This window comes from Sceloporus occidentalis, unplaced genomic scaffold (assembly GCF_023333645.1).
Source record: "Sceloporus occidentalis isolate IW3139 unplaced genomic scaffold, rSceOcc1.0.p SCAF_2, whole genome shotgun sequence".
NCBI classification, from domain to species: domain Eukaryota; kingdom Metazoa; phylum Chordata; class Lepidosauria; order Squamata; family Phrynosomatidae; genus Sceloporus; species Sceloporus occidentalis.
The window spans coordinates 239,759,708-239,777,831 of record NW_028316982.1 but is presented as its reverse complement, the minus strand read 5'-3'; the positions used below and the strand labels follow the sequence as shown (position 1 = coordinate 239,777,831).

Sequence of the window (18,124 nt, the reverse complement as noted above, 5' to 3'; positions counted from 1 at the left end):
GATTCTGTAGTCTGTAACCTCCTTTTTGTTTTCTTTTTATTTATTCAGGATGACTCTCTTGCGTCAGGTATCTCGAGTATGGAAAACTGATGGCTTAAACTCCTGCTCTTACAACCTGTTGTCTGTGAAATACAACCCTTTGTATGCCAACATCACAGTGGATTTGGGCAGGCCAATGAAAATTTCATAATCGCCTCTTTTCAGCCTAATGAGTTTTGTCAGAATGGCTGGTGGGGAGGGTTCCAGTGTCATGGCTGGAGAAAATGGACATCTTGCTGTTGATGGCTCCGTAGCATCATTTACATTATGGGGGAATAGAGTCTGTCCTCCATATCCATGGATTCAACCATCCATAGCTTGAAAATATCCCCATCCCCCCCCGCCCCAATCCAAAAAGCAAACTTTGATTTTGCTATGTTTTATAAGGGACACCATTTTACGACATCACTGAATATAATGGGACTTGAGTGTCCACAAATTTTGGTATCCACAGTGGGCCCTGGAACTAACCCCCAGTGGATACCAAGGGCCCTGTAATATCATTTTTTTAAAAAAATCTCCTGGTAGATATATCCTCAGGAGAGTTCTGTTCATTTGACTTGGGAGACATCTCTGTAAGTCAGGCTTTTCCTTTGGGAAAAAGCCCAATCCTTTCTTTTGGGGGCGAATCCAATTCTCCCTTCTGAAAGCTATCTGTTTTGATAGTTGGTGCTGGATCTCCACCTTTTTGAAGTGGAAAGAGGGATTTAAAAAAACAATACTGCCACGCCTTTTCAAAAGTGCAAAGACAAGACAAGGGCTTTTTTTCATTCAGAGGAATTAATTCAATTTTAATACATTTTTAAAAATGGGATTACAGTATTGAAGATGTCAGGTTCTTACTCAACCAATAAAGCAAGTGATCATCATAAGCAATATCTGAGGGGAAGGTATACAGTTCTGCCCTCTAAAAACAGACAACCCAGTGAGAATGAGGGAAAGCAGAAAACTCGAATAAAACATTACAGGTCTCACCAAAAAGGAGTCTGTTGTCTTAGTTAAGCTTTCTAATTACTGTGTCAGTTTAAGAATATCTCAGAAGCCCATTTAATTCTGCAACCAGTTCGTAATAATGACAGTAGCAAAGTATGATTTCCATTGTATTTGTCTAAGAAAGATGGCAGAGGAATGCAGAATTAATAGAAGATAGCCATTTGAAACTCCTGGAATATTGGCATATTGTTCTTACACAGAATTCTCTGAAAACACAGCAAGTAACCTGAGCAGCAAAAGATATCTGGGTACTTAATAGTTACATTTAATTAACCTTGGGTTTTATACGTAAAAGTATAGCAGGTTTTATTGGGAAGAGTGAAGCATCACAACTTCATCAACAGAAGGACTTCTGTCAATAGTAGTGTTTCTCTTACGACAAAGTCAGTTTACCTTTGTCCACTAATTGTTGTTTTTTTTAATAGAAAATAAAACAGGTAATTGGAATATTAAAGGAAAAAAACATTTGGGTCAGTTACTTCTATTGAGATTTGAATGGAAGTTGAAAATAAAATTGTGAGAAAAGTGAGAAAAATATCAAGCTATCTTTTTGCGAACTACTCGATGGATAAGGATTGTGTCTACACCACCTTTTCCCCAGAAAACACAAGTCGGATTCACATGTGTCTTTTATACCATCTAATGCAGCATGAAGCACAAATTATCATGTACACTGCATTAATAGTGGGCAGGTGCTTAATCTAGGGTTGATGTCTCCAGAAGAAATTACTGATGATTACTTATTACTGGCCCAATGAAAGGAAAAAGCAGAGGTGGGCAAAGTGATGCTCCAGATGTTGCTAGACTGCACTCCTAGCAAAGATCCATAATGTAAGAGGGAGGCTGATGAGACTCATCAAGCCCATCATCTATCACCCCTTCCTTCTGATTGATGTGAAAACAAATGGTGCTGCAAATTGTATCCTTCAACTTGCTGAAATGGACTAGAGCTCTGAGTATGAAACTAAAGACTCTTGGGGCACAGGTTATTTAATTGCTCCTTCCTACTGAAGGACATGGCCCAGGGAGAAGAGCAGAATACTAGGAGTGAACAATTGCTTGCACAGATGGTGCTATTTTAAGCATTGGCCTTTTCCCCCAAAAAGGGATATCTTGTAAGAGATTGGTTGTACCTTAAGGTAGTTGGTAAGAATGTATTTGCTAGGAGTCTCACAAACCTGATATAGAGGGTTTTAAACTGAGTTACATGATTCCAAAGAATAGGGGGACACTACTGGGGACAATAGTCTTAATGATATGGGGGCAAATGGGCCAATAATACAAGAGCCCAAAACTGGTCAGAAAAAACAAGGACCCAGCTGGAGACAACGACACATGGTCCTAGATGCCTCTATACTAAAACTTAGAGCGTGGGAAATAAGACGAATGTGAACTCTTAACACAGGAAGGCAAATTAACAGGCATCACTGAAGTGTGGTGGGATGAGTCTCAACAACTGATATGCAGTAATGGAGAAGTACGACCTATTCTAATAAAATAGACCAAGCAAGAAAAGAGCAGTAGCATAGTATATATAAAGGACTAGCACGCCTGTGAGGAAATCCACGATTTGGAGCATGAAAAACATGTTGAGGGCATGGGGGGGGGGAATTAATAGTAATGGAAGCAACTGTGATATCATGAGGGGAGGACTGAAGCTTTTTGTGATTCCTTCTTAAAGCAATGACCAAACATTTAACAAAGAAGATACAATGTAGGAATTGGAGGCTTCAATCACCCTGATACTTGTTGAAAGTCAAACTCAAAAATGTAAAGTTCAATAAATTCCTCACTAGCCTTCCAGATAGTTAAGTTGCAGGAGACAACAAATGGACCATCTATTTTGGATTTGATCGTAACAGAAATGAACTGGTCATTGGGGTGGAAATCTACTAATGGCATGATAGCCAATTAAAAATTTGAAGGAATGTTATGTTAATGATGAAGTGAGCTTGTTTTCTGCTGTTTCAAGGGCTAGAACATGAACTAATGGATTCAAGTTACAAGAAAAGGGATTTTACCGAAACATTAGGAAGACCTTTGTTACTGTAACAGGTGTTCAGGAGTAAATAGATTGCCACAGCAGCTTTCTAGTGAGGCAGATATGAAGATTCAGGACTACCTCATCATAGCTGGTTTGCTGTATTTGTGTATCAAAAGCTGGGACATAGGGAAGTCTCAGAAGTTCAGTCAGTAAAACCTGTTGATAAACCCATTTCCTGTCAAAACATAATAACCAATATGTCTGATTTCTTATATAAGACAATAAATTTATTTAAATTCATTGAAAAATAAACTTTTACAAAAGTAATACTTTGAAATATAGTTAACATTTAACTGTAGTCATAATGCCTTAACGTTGCTGCAGGAAAATTTGATTTCCAATGGAGAACATGCTATAATGAGATGCTTAAAATAGGTGAAATATTCCCTATTTATTTTATAGTCAGTTGTTTGAGGGGATAGTAATGACAAGTACCAACAAGTTTAACTCTAGGGTAGGAATTACGTGGCCTTTCACATGCTGGACCACAACTTCTACCAATCCTGGACAGTGAGACTACTGGGAGTTGCAACCAAACATCTGAAGGGATGCACAATTCCTACTCAATATAACCAAAAATAGTCTTCCCCCACCTGGATCTCTCCTAATGCTCTAGATTACAGCTCACATCAGCCCTGGTCATTTGTCCCCATTCAACGGGCTAACAGCAGTTGTGGGCAAAATATCTTCAGGCATCAAAGTTGGAGAAGACTTAAGATTTGTTCAAAATAAGAACAGAGTGTGGGGTTCAGTAAATACTGCACTTTATAACATGTACAGAGTAATCCATAGAAGGATTCTACAGAGGCCCTCCTGTTGCTTCCCAAGTTCTGCTACAGGCAGTGTGGGAAGATAGTATTTTCCCTTCAGTGACCTCAAAGCAAAAGGAAATCACTAGGCCATGTCTAGTGTTAGCAGAGTTTGGGGTACCTTTTCAGGGGTATGCTGCCAGAACAAAGGTGTTTAGGATACTGTGGGTTTTGATATGTTGAAAACACTGTGTATTAGCCCATCACTTCTCTGACAGTAGAAATGTCATCTTGCTGCCTGGTTCATTGAGTTGCTTCCTATATCCTAAGTCAAATGTGTGGTTTTCATTCCTGAGAATTTTATGGCTTGTAGTTTACGGAAAAAAACCCCACATCCTCAGGTAGATGGACATCTATGGCCTGAAACAGATGGGCAAGAAAAAGCGGCTTCTGGCAGCTTCAGGACTGTGGCATGCAGATAACGCATGCCCCTAGATCGGCTGGTTGCTGTGGTCCCACGTTGATCAGGGCTCGCTCATGGCTGCAGTGGCCACAGGCCACTCCAAGCTACTTATCTGTTCCAGGCCTCCATCTCCTCATCCCATATATTTTGTTCTCAAGACAACTGCAACACTACAAAAGGCTCAGAAATTGCCAAAACTTGTTTTATTCCCTTCTTTTTTGTCCTGAGGAAACATGGGTGCAGCTCCAATATCCACAGTAATGTTTGTATAAAGAGGATGCTTCTTCTTTACCAAAAGTTTGAAGTCAAGAGAATTCATTCCATCATCTTTCCATGTTTTACTAGTGTGTAACACAGGCCTAAAGGAAAAAGAAACCAAGAATGCAGACTTTATGTGAGCCAAGGATAACAGAGAATAAAAATGCAATAACCAACAATGTCCAATAATATTCAAAAAGACAACTGTTCTAGACTGTTTAGCATTAAAGGACAACTAGGAAAAGGAAATTGCTAACAAATGCTTTCATGGACTTAAATCTAACAGTGTATATGAAGAAGTGGAATTCCACTTATGCAGTGTGTCCCAAAGGTGTGACTAGATTCCTTTATGCCTTTTAATGTGTAATAGCTTGATAAAGGAAGAAGCTTTCTTAAGTGGTTTGAACCTCCCTTATCCGAAATGGTTGGGACCAGAAGTTTTCTGATCCAAACCCCCGCCCCCCGATTTTAGAATATTTGCATTACATAATGAGATATATGGGAGATGGGACCCAGGTTTAAACATGGAATTTATTTATGTTTCATATTATAAAATAGCTGGAAGGTAATTTTATACAGATTTTTAATAATTTTGTGCATGAAACCAAGTTTGTGTACACTGAACCATCAGAAAATATAGGTGTCACCCATGTGGGCAATTTTGGAGAACTTCATATTTTGGAATTCTGGGTAAAGAATACTCAATCTACTGTATACTACAAAGCATGAAGACACGAGCATTTGGATGATCTAGGGAAAACATTGGCAACTTGTGGGAGCCTTCCTTGGGAAAGCTTGTTTCTATGCACTAACAAGTGCACAAAACACAAGGAGGCTTTTTCAAGGAAGTGACAGGCTGAAGATATTTAATTTATATCCTGCCTTTCTCCCAATACAGGATATTCACCAACAGAACATTAAGTATTCAAATGGTGTCAAAATCAACAGGTAAAACAATATGCCTACAACATTAATAACTAACTTTTAAACAGGCCCCTATCCACCCAGTGTGGATAGAGACTGGCCAATGAAATGGTGGCCACTTCCCATATTCTGTGTCCCCTGTCTGGACAGAGTCCACCATTGCGAAAGGAATTTCTATTGGAGAAAAAGAGAGTTTCTTTCCCAATGCAAACTGCAGGTGTAATGTTGGGATGGGAGGGAACTTAAATCTGAACTGACACAACAGCAAAGGGAGAGGATGGCAAAGAAATCTCACTTCAGGGTCCCACTTCAAATGCCTGAAAAGTCCTATTAAGAAGTTACTATTATGACTGCTTTTTGTGATTAGTGTTATGTGTATTGTGGCTCTAACCATGGCAGGTTATAGACCGCCCATTTGGGGCAGTCTGGACCCGCCCCTTCCCCCGGAGTATCAGGGCTTCAGTGGCTACACCGGCAGCCGCTGAGGCCCCGATCCGCCGCTTTTCGGGCTGCGGGGAAGCCGCAAAACGCCGCTTCCCCGCAGCCTGAAAAGGGGTGTCCTTGGGACTTCAAGCCCCAAGGACACCCCGCGGCGGCGGGGAGGGGGAGAAAGGGGCCGCTTGGCCCCTTTCTCCCTTGCTTCGCTGGGCGCAGCCGTCTGAAGGCTGCGCCCAGCGAAGCAAAGCGGCGCCGCGGACCAGGAAGGAGCTCCGAAACGGAGCTCCTTCCTGGTCTGCGGAAAGGGTGCCCTAGGCGCCCTGCCGCAGATTGAGGACGTCACATCCGCGCTGCCCCGTCTAGAGGCGGCGCAGCTGTGACATCCGCACGGCGGCAGCCATATGGAAGGGCCGCCACCGTTTAGTGCGTGACAGGCACACACTAGGGTTAGGGCGGTGCGGAAGCACCGCCCTTTTGTAACCCTAGTGCGTGCTCGTCACGCACTAAACTGCCGGTGTGTAACTGGCCCATGGTTCTAATTTCATACAATTCTTACTGTTGTGAAGTAATTTTAAAACTCGAGACTTAATGTATTTTTAGCATGTATGGAGTGCCTCCCTCATCCTTTTTAAATTGCCAGAAGTAGTTTGCATAGGCAAGATTAAGACAGGTTTCTCGGCCAAGTTATGTAGTTCCCAGGTATCACAAGTGTTTTGTTTGCAATACTTTCAGCTCAACCACAAATCATGTTTTCTGAACATCATAGCCTCCTCTGTTGGGGAAATGTTTCCCAACAAGGCATGTAATACATTTTGCTTCCTTCTACTGTCAATTATATAGATACACACTGTGCTGGAACTGCAAAGGCTTCTTGTATCATCTAAAGATAAGTACTTTTATGTTGTATCAGTTCTATACAAATGTCCCCTGTCTTACTGACCCTTTGAACAGGGAAGCGGAATGCACAGGAACTGGCTGTGGAAAAAGAAAAAACCTGTAGTCACCTTATAATGTCCTGTAAAGGACTAGAAGGTTGTTTACCATCCACCATTTTATATCGTCCAATAACAAGTGGAGTCCGATATATTTTCATTCGTACAATTTGGATCCTTTTGAAATGGAGACATAATGGAAAATGTTATTTCAGAGCATAAGAACAATACATTTCAGGGGAGTGTTTTTCAATAAGAAATCACTTGAATCAATTGTTGAATTTTACCTTTAAAAGCTGCAAAGGAAATTGTATATACTGAATTGTATACACTACAGCTTTTTAAGGGAAAACATTTTCAGCACAGCAGGATCCTGTAGAGTTCAGTTCGGCTAATTTGTTCATACTGGGTAGGTGGAATTGTATTAGGTGAGCCCAGCTATTTCCCCCCTTCTTCCACAGTTGGGTTGTACTGCACAACACAACATAGTTGAACAAGTTGTCCTTTCAATTCAAAACTGATTTCTGTGTAGAAAACCCAGAGTGAAGTCAGTGTTAGCCCTGGTCTATGCTCTACAGAAGGCTTTGCTCAATCTCCCCATTCTGCTAGCACAGCACACAGGAAAGGATTGAATGCTTTCAGAATCCCTCTTTGGACAAGATTTTAGCAAGGTGCTAAAAGTAGCTGTTATGGGTATGTGGTCAGCATATGCCCTCCATTGTCAACTCCTTCCCATATTTTATTTAAAGCATTTTAACTTCACTCATCAGGCAGAAAGGCTCTCAGAACATTTTTTTTAAAAAAAAACTACAACAACCCTAAATTTGTCTCTACCCTTTTGCCATCCAGTCACTGACAAACTACTGTATATACTCATGTATAAGTCTAGAAATTTTAGTCAAAAACTGACCTCAAAAACCAGAGTCGACTTATCCATAGGTTAATGTTAGTACTGTACTTTAACTCTTATTTTAAAAAAGGAACCATCCCCTGGTGAAAGGGAAAGAGTATAATCTGTCCTGGAAGCACTGACCCACCTCTATTCTCTCATCCATCCACCCTTTATTGTAAGCACAAACAGTTACGCCTGCTGGAATATTGTAAATTCTTTGGCACTGTTTTCCTTTGCTTCATCCTTTAGATCCTTTGTTACATGGCCCTAGATTGTACCCTTGACTTCTCCATCGGTCATATCAAAATCCATAATTTTGGCCCCAAAACCTACCCTTGACTTATACATGAGGTCAATTTACAGTTGAGTATAACTATAAATTTGGCTTCTTGGAAGTGGCTACAATGCAGCCTGCTCTTATTGCTGTTACAGAATGAAGATCTCTGAGAATTTGGTAGAACCTGCTGACACTTCATCATTTCCACTATAGCAGGTAAGGCATGAGAGCATACAAATGACACAAGTATGCCACCAAAGCAAATAGTCCTGTTGCTCTTCCTCACAGGAGAGTTGATTCTGTGAGAAGGGAGGACAAATCTAGACCAACTAGAAAAAGCAGCAGTGAGTGGAGACAGTGAAGACAGCAGCTTGCCGCACTGAAGCTTTTACCATCTCCTAGACCAGTGGTGGTGAACCTCTGGTACGCGTGCTAGAGGTGACACTCAGGGCCCTCTCTGTGGGCACACATGCTGTTGCCCTAGCATAGAGTGTGCCAGAGTTTCTTACTAGAAAGCCAGAGGGACGTGGCACTTTGCAATAAATAATTGGGGTCTGGGTTGCAGTTTGGGCACTCGGTCTGTAAATGGTTCACCATCACTGTCCTAGACTTTAATACATTTCTTTGGAAAGTGGTATTACAAAAGAGAACCTGGTAAAAGAGACTGGTAAATTGGGGGTTGTGTACATTTTCAAAAAGAAGCCATGTGTGATTTTTGGCATTCGTATAGGTGCGCATAACTCAAATGTTACTACAAATCTGCCTGGTAAAGACTTCATTTATAAATAATCAATCTTGAGGCTCATTAGAGTTCATGTAAATATTTGTCCTTTCAAAGATAAGTATTTTGACTACTACTAGCAATGTGTCATCATATTCAATCTACCGAAACAAGACACCTAAAAGCATTTTGTAACATTTTATTTATTTATTTATTCCCTGCCTTTCTCCCAAGATGAGACACAAGGCTGATGTTCTAAAGTTAGTCTTTGGATTATTTTTGCTTTAAAAGAGTGTAAAGTCTGTTCAATGTGTTCTGAGAACACACTGTTTTAAGAGAAGTCCATTATTTGAACAACATATTCCATTTAAACTTTGATGATTTGTTGTAACGTTCAGAATAAAGAGAAAAATATGAAGCTGCTATGTTCACTGCATAACAGTTTTGTGAAGTGCTATAGGTTTCTATGCTTCTGCAAAAGGATGTGCAAGCAGACTTAACAACTGGACATTTCTTATATAGGTTTTAAAATACAAGGTGTATGACACTGGTGAATGAGAGAGAAAGAGTCTGCATGCACAAGGATATATTTCGATCCAGTTTACAGCATTATGAAATCAAGTATTTTAGTCAATAACTGCTGAACAAGTGTTTTCTTCAGCAATAGATTGTTAGCTCTTGTTTATTTTTTTTCAGGCACAGTGTTTATGTTTTGAGTTTATTCCATCCCTTTTTAATGGCTCTGTTCCCCAATTGTACCTTTCAGCAATGTCATCATTTTCACCATCACGGTCCCAGTAAGTGTTTGGAAACCCATTTATCTTCATGTAGTGTTCTGGGGTCAAAGCAGTTACACCACCGAAAAAGGACCAATAGGGCAAGCTAAAGAGAAAAATAAATTCAGGGGAGTTTGCAAGCAACCTTGCATGGCATGGATTAAAGCAAAACACCTCATAGATTTGCCTTGCAGATGGCTCTATAATAGACTGTCATCTTTTTCTTTAGTTCCACATGCAGCATCAACAAGCAATGGCTTTCATATTAATGCAGAGAGCACTCACAGTTATACTAGAATAGAAAGCATTGCCCCATGCCAAAGTACCAAACATGAGTGTATTACTTATGGAATAAAAAAATTAATGGCATCATTATGCACTAAGTTCAGTTGTTTGAATGTTGTGGCACCCCAGTGTTAAGACTATGATCCTACATATAATTAAGATGGAAGTAAGCCCTATTTGGATAAACAGAAGTAACTCTTGATTAAGTATGCATAATTTCAGGGAACAAAACAACTGCCTTATCCAAATTGATAGCTTTATTAGTACAGCATTTCAGAATGTTACCCAGGCATGAAGGCAAATACCTTGGGCAAAGATTATCAGGGTAAGTTGTTCACAATACTTTCACAGAAATGAAATAGTGCTAAGAGTGTTTCAAAAGTTTTTAAAACCATATTCCTCAAACTAATACTGTTTAGGACAGTGATTCCCAAACTGTTGTCCTCCAGGTGTTTTGGACTTCAAGGTCCAGCCAGCTTGATTGACAGTCAGGAATTCTGGGAGCTGAAGTCCCAAACATCTGGAGGTGCAAAGCTTGGGAAGGAAATGATCAAAGACATTAAGAAGAATTTTGGACATAATCCTAAAAGATGAAAGCAGAGTTGAGTTCAACTGCTAAAATACTGTTATGACAAACAGAAGTAGTTTGGAATTCATTTTTATTGTGTGACTTCAAGTCATGTCTAACTTATGGCAACCCTAAGGCAAACCTATCAAGGGGGTTTGTGCCTTTGCTTTCCTTTGACCTGGAACTTGTACCTATTTTTAATTGCCTCTATAAGGGAGCTAGTTTTTCTGTACAACAAAGAAGTAATTCTTGCAAAAGTAGAAGCTAAGTAGTTTTTTAAACTGTTTTGTTTAAAGTACAGCAATAAAGCTTTTTAGACCAAATATAATGTATGTCCTACTTAAATGAATGGCTCCTGTCAGCCACAACTAAATTAAATTCCCATTGATTTATGTGGGTCTACTTTGGAAAATACTAAAGCTGAATATGGCTCTCTAAGAAGATAAATCCAACCAGAAGCAAACTGGTTGTTAATCAAAACACTCATCCAATGAGCAGTATAAGCCTATAAACATATCTACACACAGGTAAATACCACTGAACTTAATATATGTTCTTATAAGAACATCTGTATAAGAAAATATACATACAAGCCGAAAGTGCCAAATAGAAGATGCACATGTAGTAACTTTTCTAATAAGTTACTTATGTTCTGTTATGTGTATACTTATGATGACAACATGGAAATGCATAGCCAGTAGACCCACTTGTTCCCTAAAAGGTTTCTCACCTTCCATCATTCTGACCAATAGTTTCAAGAACATCACATTCTTCACACCAGCACTATTACATTTTTAAATATGAAATTAGCTTTAATTTTAGCATAACTATTTGTTGTTCACTTTAACTTTATCATCTTTCACACATTCTGATATTTAAGCTTTCCTTAAATGATAAAACATTTGAAATCAGAAAAAGATAATAAGAATTCCACAAACCAGTTAAAAATGGAAGGGCATATAAAATCTAACATCAGTTTTTTACAGTTTACATCAGCTATTCAGTTTAAAAAGACATGGTGAAAGAAAGCCCCTTTATCTTCCCCTTAGCTCATTTTTTATTCTCTAGGAGCACTGGTTCACATAAGAATATCTGCCCTCATTTTACTGAAGATTCTCAATATAATAAAAATGAAATTACCTGTAATAGAACACATCAATGGCAGAGGACATGAGTTTGGGGTAATATTCCTCACAGACATAGAAATTATAATCATTCTCTGGAATGAGATCCACATTGTGCAGAAGCAGGCAGTCCCAGTCATCATCCTTTAGGGCCTCACGGACTCCGACATTAAGGAGCTTTGCTCGGTTAAATGGACCACTTCCAGCCTGGCAGGAGAACGAGCAATTCAACCATTGAATAAATGAATAAAGTGATAAGAAGGCAATGTCTCCTCATAAGATGTAGACTTTATCACTCCTTTGATACAGAAGATAGTGATGTGATTGGTTGAATCAATCATGCTTTACTATAGAATGATCCTTGTTGAGGAAACCAGACACTGTGCAGCCCAACATCTGTGATGGAAGATCCAGCATTATCGGTTGGGTCGGATAACACCTCAGACATGCAGGATGAACTCTGGGAAGAGGTTCAAGGATAAGGAAAGAAAAGGGAGGGGGGGACTGAACTAAGAGTGCAGAATATCTAATGGACTAATGACCTGAAAAAAAAGATACACATATAATGCAACTCAAGGAAAGGGACATCATAATTCTGGATCAAGTTTCCTGACATTTTCAGAATTCTTTTTACTTTAAAGAGGCCACAGCTTTTAAGGGAGGAATACATAGAAATAACAAATCTGAGGCACTTTAGCTCTCCCCATAACAATAGTTGATACAAGCCTGAATTCTATTTACACATTCACACACAAAGATGTGTGTGACACAAAAATACCCCCTCCCTAATAGGCATTCCCTTTAGCACATTCCCTTGGTTACCAATAATTACTTAAAAAAAACAATACATCAAGAGACCACATGAATGGAGAGCTTCTTCCCCAGAAAGATCCATAGTAGTAGTCTGGACAAGGCTGAACTTACAGCATTTCCCCAGTCTGGCACAAAAAACAGCATAGATGATTAAAAGGTAAACTCACACAGAATCTGGAAAGCTGTTTCATCCTTGAAAATTCATCTTTCTTCTCTCTAGAGAAGATTCCATATCAAGTAACTTTTGCTTTTAAAATGAACTTTGTAGATAATCTCTGGTAGCAGACTAAATTACATATGCATATCCCCAGATTCATCACTTAGTAGATGTTAGTATCGTTTATTTACACACACACACTCATGTGAGCTTAGGATCAAACATGCCTTTGGTTGGGCTTACCTGATGGATCAAGTAGATACAGTAGTAAAGCTGCTGACGCTGGAGGAAGGGATGAAGATAATAGAGAAAGTGGCGCAACTGCTTCTCCTGATTCCTGTGTGGTACGATGATAGCAGTTTTGTAATTGGTCAGGCAATGAGGAGGGCTATAGCAGCCACCTGACTGGACATATGGATTTTTGTCAATTATTGTTCTTTCACTGGGTAGTTTGTCAAAGGTGATTGTTAATGGTCCAACTGTAGGAGAAGATAGGTTGGTGTGTGAATGATAGAGAAGATGGCTATGAAATACAAGTTTCAGAATCAGTGTTTACATTAATTGGGACAAATCCTTCCCCAAACCTGGATGGTGGCACTTTGGAGCATAGTCAGACACAAATATTTCTTCTGGGGGAGAGTACTTCTGAAAAAATGCATGTGGTAAACATAAACCATATTTTATCAATAAAAGTATAAGACAGTGTAAAGCCCTGGGCTCATATGCAGCTTACTCTCCACCTTTGGAAGCCTTTCCTTAACTATTATTAAGCTGTCTATGACCTGAATACTGTTGCTTATCTGCAACTAAAGTAATTACATTGAAACCATGAGATTTATCTACATGTTGACTCTCTATTCAACCATTGATTCAGTGTGTCTACACTAATTAAGACTAACCAACAGGATTCCAGGCTCTCTTTGTAAACTGTGGTTTCTAGTTAGTAAACCAACTTAATAAACCAGAGGAAAGGCCCTCCCTCCATCCCAACTGCCATTGCTCTGGCCTCAGAGGGAGAGAAGAAGAGGTTGTTTCTGCCAGATTTAATCTCCTACCTCACTGCTATCCCCTTTCCTTGTGCATCTTGTAAAATACCATGTACAGTGATGGCACTATATAAATAAATGATAATGATTATTAAAATAAACTATAGTTTGACTAGGTTCAAGCTACAGTTAGTCTTTTTTTAAATATACTTTCAAGCTACAATTAATCTTAAATGGAAACATATGTTTCTGAACATATCACAACCACACTGGAGGAAGGAAGGGGACATCATCTAAGGCTTGTTTCTATAAACCTTACATCTGAACAAGGCAATTATGTCAGGATATAAAATTTACATGGAGCAGGTAGAATGAAGAAGGTAATCAACTTCCCTTCTTACAAAATTTTTGTGAACTTTCAGTTCCACCATGTTTCTTATTTCTTCAAGGAGGAAAAAAATTTAACTTTCAAATCAATCCTCAATTTGCTTCTACATAGCAAACACTATTAAGTATACAATGCAGCTTCCCAGGGCCACTCAAGTCATAAAGCTTCAATTAACATTTTTAAATTAGAAGTGTTCCATTTTCACAATCAATAGAAGCCTTGATACGCAAGGCTGGTACAAAGCTGTACATTGACCAGCTACTTACAATTCTGCTGGACTGATCATGCTTATACTAGGGGTACACCAATCGCTAGGCCAGCACGTAGCTGAACATGACATTGCACCATCACAGCAAGGGCATTTCAACTACACTGCAGATACAGTATGTGCTGGTTTAAAGCCAAAGGGACAGTCTAAGAGAGGCACTGCATACCCATGGAGAAAAGCAATGATTCATGCAACTCAAGCAAGTCGAAGGATTGCCACTGCACAAAGGAAGAGGCACCCTTTTTTACACACAAGACAAAGTACCCAATGCAAAGACTAACACTGGGTTAAATAGTATGGTGATCACTTTCAATAGTTTTATATAACAGATAATCGGAACAGTCTAGAAATGCTGAAAATTCCAGTAACAGCAAAATGCAATGAGGAAAAAGAAATAAAGTTGGTTATACCTTGATTTCAGTAAGACTTTTCACAAAGTTCCCCATGATATTGTTGCAAAGAAGCTAGTAAAACGTGGGCTAGACAATGAAACTGTTAGGTGGATTAGTAATTGGCCAATACTGGACCTCGAGTCCCATTCTCCCTAATGGTGCTGCTACATGCGTGCAACTGCATGCAGGCACCACCACTGAAGATAACAGGGGCTTGCTGTCCACAGATGCTTAAATCTGCAGATGGCAAGCCCATGGATAAGCAGGCCCTACTGTATTCAGAATACCGGCAAAGAAGAGAGGAATTCAAACTATTTAACAAGTATGAAATTAAAGGATGATGATGACTAATGTCAGTAAGAATGTCATTCAGTGATCATGCCTGCAATATAATTTTAATTTTTTAAAAAACAATTCAGTTCTATGGGTTTGCATTTTCAAAATATTCTGGAATTTGTTCCAATTTTAGGCATATCTATAGAAAACCTGTATTGTATTGCACTGATATCACAATCTAATACATAATTTGTCCCATTCCGAGAAGTTGAATAAATGTGTTCAGAGTCAATACAGTATTACCATTTGAAATCAAGGCAGTCTCTATTGTCCGTTTCCACACTCTCTAAATTAGAATTTGAATTAATACCTGAATAAATTCAAGTCTGAGTTTTAAATTACAAAATTTCTACAACTTCCATAGGCTTCAAGTGTAAGTCCAAATGAAGCAGTATTTGTCAAGAATGGGTTGGTTCATATGCCATAAATCATAGTTTGGCATCAGAAGAATGAGCCTCATCTTGAGTTCCTTATCCTTTTTCTCATTTTCTGCTTCAGTAGAAGTTCCAAACTACTACTTCTGTGGTACTGGTTTGCAGCACAACAATCAATTATGTATGAACCTGCAAGCTGATTTGCAGTTGCAAACCTGGATTGTTTGGCACTAGGAGCAGAGGAGTGCAGGTCTCATTCCCAAGAAATGCCTGCTGTGGCCGAGAGAGAGAGAGAGCGAGAAAGAGAGCCAGCAAATGATGAAAGGCCCTCCCTCAATATTTCAGCTGCACTTTCTGTCTTTGTCCTGTCTTTTTGGATTAAGCCTAAGGGTAGGGAACAGTCAAATGAACAGCTGTAAAGCACTATGCACACTGATGGTGCTATATTAATGAGAATTATGACAATATGACAATAATAATAATAATAATAATAATAATAATAATAATAATGCCAGCCACATGTGTTGCATAAAAATTGTGCTATCTTCTCTTTTGTGTTGTTGTTGTTATTATTATTAACATTTATTTATAAAGCGCTGTAAATGTACACAGCACTGTACATACAATCTTTTTAATTAGACAGTTCCCTGCCCTCAGGCTTACAATCTAAAAAGACATGACATAAAAGGAGAAGGGAAAGGTGGTGGGGCTAGTAGGCTAATACATAGCAATACAGGAAATGGTTTGATAAAACAGGCAACAAAAGAACATCAAATAGCAAGCGACAATTATGCAATGCCTGGGAACGCTTCTCTGAACAGGATGGTTTTCAGCTCCGTTTTGAAGCTGGTTAAAGAAGTGATAGCTCTTGCTTGCAGGGGAAGAAGGTTCCAGGAGTGAGGGGCAGCAAGTGAAAAGGGGCGAATCCGAGATGGGGCAGAGGAAATCCTGGGCTGTGAAAGCAGACCTTGACTACCAGAACGGAGGGCCCTGATGGGAGGGTGAGGAGAAAGAAGGTCTGATAAGTAAGGAGGGGCCAGCCCATGGAGGGCTTTAAACGTCGACAGCAGGAGCTTGTACTGAATACGGAAAGGGAGGGGGAGCCAGTAAAAGGATGCCAACAAAGGAGAGATATGGTCAGAGTGGTGGGCAGATGTGATAATGCGTGCAGCTGAATGCTGGACAGAAATTAAAGGACGGAGGTGAGAAAGAGGAAGCCCAGTCAGGAGGACGTTACAGTAATCAAGTCGTGAGATCACTAGGGCATGGACCAGGATCTTGGCAGTAGAGGCAGAGAGATATGGTTGGATTTTAGCAATATTGTACAAAAAGAATCTACAAGCCTTGGTTGTGGTCTGGATCTGAGGGATACACGACAGAGAAGAATCAAAGATAAAATCAAGACTGCGGGCTTGGTGGACTGGTTGAATAGAAATGTTGTCCACAGAGACAGAAAAGGAGTGTTGAAGGGTGTGCTTAGAAGGAAAGACAAGAAGCTCCATCTTGGACATGTTGAGCTTCAAATGCCAATGGCGCATCCATGCGAGACAGCTGTGAGATATGATGAAACTTGCTGTTCAAGTCTTGGAGAAAGGTTGGGGGTGGAAAGATACAACTGGGTGTCATCGGCATACAGATGGTAGGAAAAACCAAAAGTGCCTTTAAGTTATTTCTGGCTTATGGCAAACCTAAGGTGCCCTATCGGGGTTCTCTGGGGCTGAAGGTGTTTGACCCACCCAAGGTTTCCCAGTCGGTTTCCATGGCCGAGTTAATCGAACCTTGATCTCCAGAGACTCATCTTTACACGGTTCTAATTCCAACTACTAGTTTCAACTACAGTTTGTAGTTATTATGTGTTTTCAAGTAGATTCCAATCTAAGATGATCTTATCATAAGATTTTCTTGGCAAGACTGAGAGAGGCTGAGAGAGTGTAAGCTTTCCAAGTTCACCCAGTGGGTTTCCAAGGCTGATTGGCATTTCAGCAGGGATTAGGTCTCCAGAGTCCTAATCAGTCACTTAGACCATAACACCACACTGGCTCTCTCAACTGCAGTAGATCCACAGTATCAATTGCTGAATGGTAAATCAGCACTTATGCAAATATATCATTCATTTAATGATTCTACCCTACGAAACCAGCAATTGAATTAGACTGCAATACTTTGTCACCACCTTGGAGTGCTAGTCTTAATATTCTTTTCAGGATTACTACGACAGGTAGAATTACTTGGAAGGATACTACCTCCTACTTTATAATTAATGCAATTATTTTTAATACATACATATTATTTTTTTAGTAAAAATTATGTACTGAAACAGTGGAATTCCCTGCTCTATACGAATTGTACAAATTTGCTAGGATTTGATAAATTGTTAGTTTCAGCAGCACAGGAAGTCTCACCAGACTGCTTTTGGACTGAAAAGATTTTTGTCAGGAAGTAACCTCAAACTTTAAATGTTATGTTGCTGTAAATGGTATTGTAACAAATTTCTATGCTTGTTTGTGGCAAAAAAGATTCCCAGGGAAGCTCACAAAGGTTACATTACAACTACAAAATTAAAGTAATATAACAAAAGAAAAAAAATCCTCACTTCTGTGCTGGATTTTAAAAATGTAAAGACTTAGAGGATCCTGAACTCTATGATCAATGCTGTATTTTCCAGTCTGTATCATGCAGCTTTTTTGAGTCTGAAAAGAAATCCTAAATAATACATCCCTATATATAAAGTCTCATGCACAAAAGAGCAAAGAGGATAATGAAAAGCTCCTTGTTATGACATATTCTTGAATCTTAGGCCCGTTTTGGGCCGCTGCCGGTTGCAGCGTGGAGGAGCTGCAGCAGCCAAACTGCGCGACTCCTCCGCGCTGCAAAAAAGGAGTGCAGAAATCGCACTCCTTCCGGCAACCCAGAAGAGCTGCCGCAAG

General features: G+C 39.6%; 2 protein-coding genes across 7 annotated transcripts in view; one reads left to right on the top strand and one right to left on the bottom strand.

Moving 5' to 3' along the window:
• Positions 1-1,367, top strand: part of B4GALT4 (beta-1,4-galactosyltransferase 4) — a 46,697-nt gene extending 45,330 nt beyond the window's left edge. For all 5 annotated transcript variants that reach the window (XM_089512494.1, XM_089512493.1, XM_089512496.1 and 2 more), the window contains exon 8: positions 49-1,367. In XM_089512494.1, coding sequence (XP_089368620.1) covers positions 49-190 — 142 coding nt within the window. In that variant the 3' untranslated portion in view covers positions 191-1,367. The remainder of the gene's footprint in view (positions 1-48) is intronic.
• A 155-nt stretch (positions 1,368-1,522) lies between these two features.
• Positions 1,523-18,124, bottom strand: part of LOC149319864 (beta-1,4-galactosyltransferase 3-like) — a 28,277-nt gene continuing 11,675 nt past the window's right edge. For both annotated transcript variants that reach the window (XM_089512490.1, XM_089512491.1), the window contains exons 3-7: positions 12,697-12,932; positions 11,500-11,690; positions 9,490-9,612; positions 6,913-7,017; positions 1,523-4,647 (exon numbers count right to left, since the gene is read on the bottom strand). In XM_089512490.1, coding sequence (XP_089368616.1) covers positions 4,470-4,647; positions 6,913-7,017; positions 9,490-9,612; positions 11,500-11,690; positions 12,697-12,932 — 833 coding nt within the window. In that variant the 3' untranslated portion in view covers positions 1,523-4,469. The remainder of the gene's footprint in view (positions 4,648-6,912; positions 7,018-9,489; positions 9,613-11,499; positions 11,691-12,696; positions 12,933-18,124) is intronic.